The sequence below is a fragment of the Nannospalax galili genome, unplaced genomic scaffold (genome assembly GCF_000622305.1).
Source record: "Nannospalax galili isolate Female #2095 unplaced genomic scaffold, S.galili_v1.0 scaffold44, whole genome shotgun sequence".
Lineage (NCBI taxonomy): Eukaryota > Metazoa > Chordata > Mammalia > Rodentia > Spalacidae > Nannospalax > Nannospalax galili.
This window is the reverse complement of record NW_008355789.1, coordinates 7,287,474-7,291,391: the sequence shown is the minus strand read 5'-3', so window position 1 is coordinate 7,291,391 and position 3,918 is coordinate 7,287,474. Positions and strand designations below refer to the sequence as shown.

Sequence of the window (3,918 nt, the reverse complement as noted above, 5' to 3'; positions counted from 1 at the left end):
CATATGCACTACATGCCCTTGGGACCTCCAGGAGTTCACTTTGTCTATGAAGAAGCAAAAGTGAAGATAAATATAGTGGCCGGTATGACGCACAAAGCCAGGGGTGGGTGGCGGGCAGAAGCACAGGAAGGTCCTGTCTGGACTCACAGAACTTTCTTCTGGCACAAAAGATGATGTCATTCTTCCCTTGCAGGAAGGCATCATGGGCTTCCAGAAGTTCTCTCTTTTCCTGGCTGTCAGCATCCTGCTCCTGTACCAGACAGACAGCCTGGGTGCAGTGCCTTTCAGGTAAGTCAGCCGAAGGCTGGAGGCTTTACTGCACCTGGGGTCCCACAGCCTGTTCACTGTAATGCACTGAATGTTAGAAATCAGCTCTCTTTTGAGGGACATACATGTGAGTGTGTAGATATACACATCTAAGTTCATCATAAACTTTTTCTGATATAAAGAGGAAGGCACAATTTACAAATAGTGACACTGTACAGGACTGCATTGTAAATTCTATGTAGATCATTAATGCACAAAGTGCCCCGGTCGCTTTTCTCCAACTTTAGTATCAATAGACAACCTATTTACCCAATTCAGCCCTCATATGAGAAATGAATTTCATGCTAATCTGCTAACAACCTTGCCAATAAATTTGTTACTAATTTATAATCTGTGGACCTATTTCTCACTTATTTATAAATTATATTTATTAAAATGAACCCCCTTGTCAGACTCAACACTGTTTTACTATTTAATTATTCAATAATGGCTGCACTTAACACAGCTTACAAGATTCCTAAAAATTTAACCACTTGTTGTCATAAGCCTGTACAAACTGGCTCTGGACATTGGCCCAAGCCTCCAGGAGAAGTAGCAGAGTCCAAGAAACCTGCCTATCTACCCAGAGAGAAGTCAGGCAGGGAGGGAGTCAACACCTGCACTGGTTGCTTCCCCTCCACAGGTCAACCTTGGAGAACCGTCCAGACCTGGCCACCCTCAGTGAGGAGGAAGCACGCCTCCTGCTGGCTGCAGTGGTGCAGGACTACCTGCAGATGAAGGCCAGGGAGCTGGAGCAGGAGGAGCAGGAGGCCGAGGACTCCAGGTAAGGCTTCTTATCCTGCCCTGCATATGCCCAGGAAGGCAGGACTCAAGAGGTAGGTGAGGACACACTAGTCAGCTGACTGTGTTGTTTGGCAGGACATGGGGCCCAGCTATTCTCAGGCTCCACTGAAGACAGAAGTCACCTGGAGACACTGTGGTTAAATCATATTTAAAGATTTATTTCTGAAAGCAATTAGGGAAGGTGTGCTATCACTTATTGTGGAAATTGCAATTGTCTGGTGATACTGGGAGACTTCCCAGCATAGGATGAGTTAAGACTGGCAAAGGTAAAATATGAGGTCTGGGGGCCTCTGCAGAAATCTGCATGTGGTCACAGGGCCAGGGAGATCTCTCCTCCCCATCCCGACCTCCCTGTGTGCTCCGAGCCTAGAAACAGACCAGTCCTGGCCTGGCTCCAGCACTGCCTTGGGAGAAGCATGTGCTGCCCCGCATCCACCCTCAGAAGCCCCCCGTGGAGCATGAAGGAATGAACAGCATGTGGAATGCCAGAAAGTCACCCTTTCCCAGTGCCCTTCCCACACTGTCCTGGCTCACCGCACCTCTGAGCCTTCCCAGTGGAGCATGTGTGAGCTGCCCTCCAACCACTTCCTGCCCCAACTCCTAGTCCCCCTGCCTGGTCGAACCTGCTGACTGCCCACAAGGGCAGCCACTGGTGCATGGTACTGTCTGGCATGTCTTTTCCCTGCAGCCTGGACAACCCCAGATCCAAACGGTGTGGGAATCTGAGTACCTGCATGCTGGGCACGTACACACAGGACCTCAACAAGTTTCACACCTTCCCCCAAACTGCTATTGGGGTTGGAGCACCTGGAAAGAAAAGGGATGTGGCCAAGGACTTGCAGACAGATCACCGCTCTCACGTTGGCAACTAAGCGCCCCCTCTCCTTTCTAATGTCCTTTCTTGCTTTCTTCCTATAACTTGATGCATGTGGTTCCTCTCTGGTTGCTCTTCGGGCTGTTACTGGTTGCTTTCCTGTGGCAGAGGATGATGTCTGGAATCCCAGATGGGTGAAGAGAAAGAGGACTTACAGGCTGAAAGAGCATCATCCAGGAAGCCCTCAGAGAGCAAGGCGACCCTCTGAGCCTCTGAGCATTTCATAACAGAGCTTCTCAGTCTTCCTTCTGAATGTGCTGGTCATTTGGGGAATAAAATTATTTTTCTAAAAAGACCTGAGCCGTGGTGGTCGTTGCTCTAGCCCACATCTCAGGCTTCATGGAGTTCAGGACCTGTGGTTAGAAGTAGCCTTAGCCGTGGGGTAACTGGACATATGGTGTGGTGAGTGGTGCCCATGACCCAGTTCACAAAGCAAGAACCAGGTGCTAAGCAACAGGTAAGCACTTCTGGGACTGGATGCACCAAACCCCACTCTTCTTCCAGGTAAGACTGGTGGGGGTCTTCATTTTACTAGGAAGGGGCACTGTGTCTGACTGGGACATGGATCCTGCAGTGCTTGTGAATGGGAGTGGAGGTGGCATCAAAATTCACTCTAGGTGCATTTGCTGACTTATTTTTTGGGAAAGTGTGGCTGCTGCAGCCCTGTGTTCCATGGCCAGTCACCCAAAGCCACCTTTGGGTTTTCTGATACTTCTGGTAATGTCTGTGGGAAAGGATCACAGTCTTTCCTCTAATGGCTTTGTGACTGTCTGTTCTGATAATTGTGTTCAGGAGGAAAAAAAAGTTAATTGGTACTTCTCAGAGCACCATGATAGTCCCATGGGACAAGCACCGCCCCAGCCCTCACAGGCCTCTTCTCTCTCCACTCTGCCTATCAGCCTCACTGCCCAGAAGAGATCCTGCAACACTGCCACCTGTGTGACCCACCGGCTGGCGGGCTTGCTGAGCAGATCTGGGGGCGTGGTGAAGGACAACTTTGTGTCCACCAACGTGGGTTCTGAAGCCTTTGGCCGCCGCCGCAGGGACCTTCAGGCCTGAGCAGCTAATAGCTCCAGGATAAAGGTGACTTCCTTGCACAGCTGATGGAAGGACAGATGTCCACATATCTCCAGGATACAGTCCATACTCTGAGCCTCCCTGGACCTATGGATTTGAAGTGTCAGGGTGCTGCGATTCCATTGCACCTCATTTTATTTTATCACACCCTCCACCTTTCTTCTCTCTCCTTGACCCTAAGTTCATAGGATCAGGAAATATTGAGTTTGGGTTTCCTTTTGGAGTATACACTGCAATATTCCATATTTTGAATGAAGAGCAGTTATGGGTTTGAGAACTGTCTTTGCTCTCTACTAGGTATATGACCACTGGACAATCATGTAACTTTCTCTAGGCTTCAATTTTCTTTTCTTATAAATGGCGGGCTTCAGTGGTCCCTACCTCCTAGTAGTAATAGCAAAGCTAAGTGAAATAATAGCTAACAGGAGCTTGACAACCAATATCCAGACTTTGTTCTGTTTTTTTCCTCCTAGGTTACATTGAAGCTAAGCTCTACTCCTTTTAATATATAATGAAAGTAACTTACAGATGGCTTCATGGAAGACACATGTGTTTGCAACCTTCTTGATACTGAAAACTCTTCTTCCTCTGAAAGGAACTAGAGCTAAGCGCAGAGCAATTTCATTGCAGTTATCCATTGTGTATCATTTTGTATTTGATTCTGCATCCAATAAACATGACAACATGTCTCCTTGGCTTATCTGATAGCAAATCTGGTCCCCATCAACAATCCTGTTGATGCTGACAGCCCTGCTAAACCTCAGAGGGACGTGAAATCACTGCTTCTTGGTCATCTGGGGACAAGTGGTAATGCTGTGACTTAATGGAACCATTTGTTTAAAGAATTGTCAATGTAG

At 48.0% G+C, this 3,918-nt stretch overlaps 1 protein-coding gene across 2 annotated transcripts; it reads left to right on the top strand.

The window, feature by feature from the left end:
• Nucleotides 1-202: 202 nt before the first annotated feature.
• Nucleotides 203-3,043, top strand: LOC103750429 (calcitonin gene-related peptide 1-like). 2 transcript variants are annotated; one of them, XM_008853524.1, is made up of 3 exons: nucleotides 203-288; nucleotides 950-1,090; nucleotides 2,884-3,043. In XM_008853524.1, exons 1-3 carry the CDS (start codon nucleotides 203-205, stop codon nucleotides 3,041-3,043), a joined length of 387 nt encoding a protein of 128 aa, XP_008851746.1. The 2 variants fall into 2 exon arrangements, with proteins under 2 accessions (XP_008851746.1, XP_008851745.1); XM_008853523.2 differs by lacking the exon at nucleotides 2,884-3,043 and adding an exon at nucleotides 1,799-2,101.
• Nucleotides 3,044-3,918: the final 875 nt, after the last annotated feature.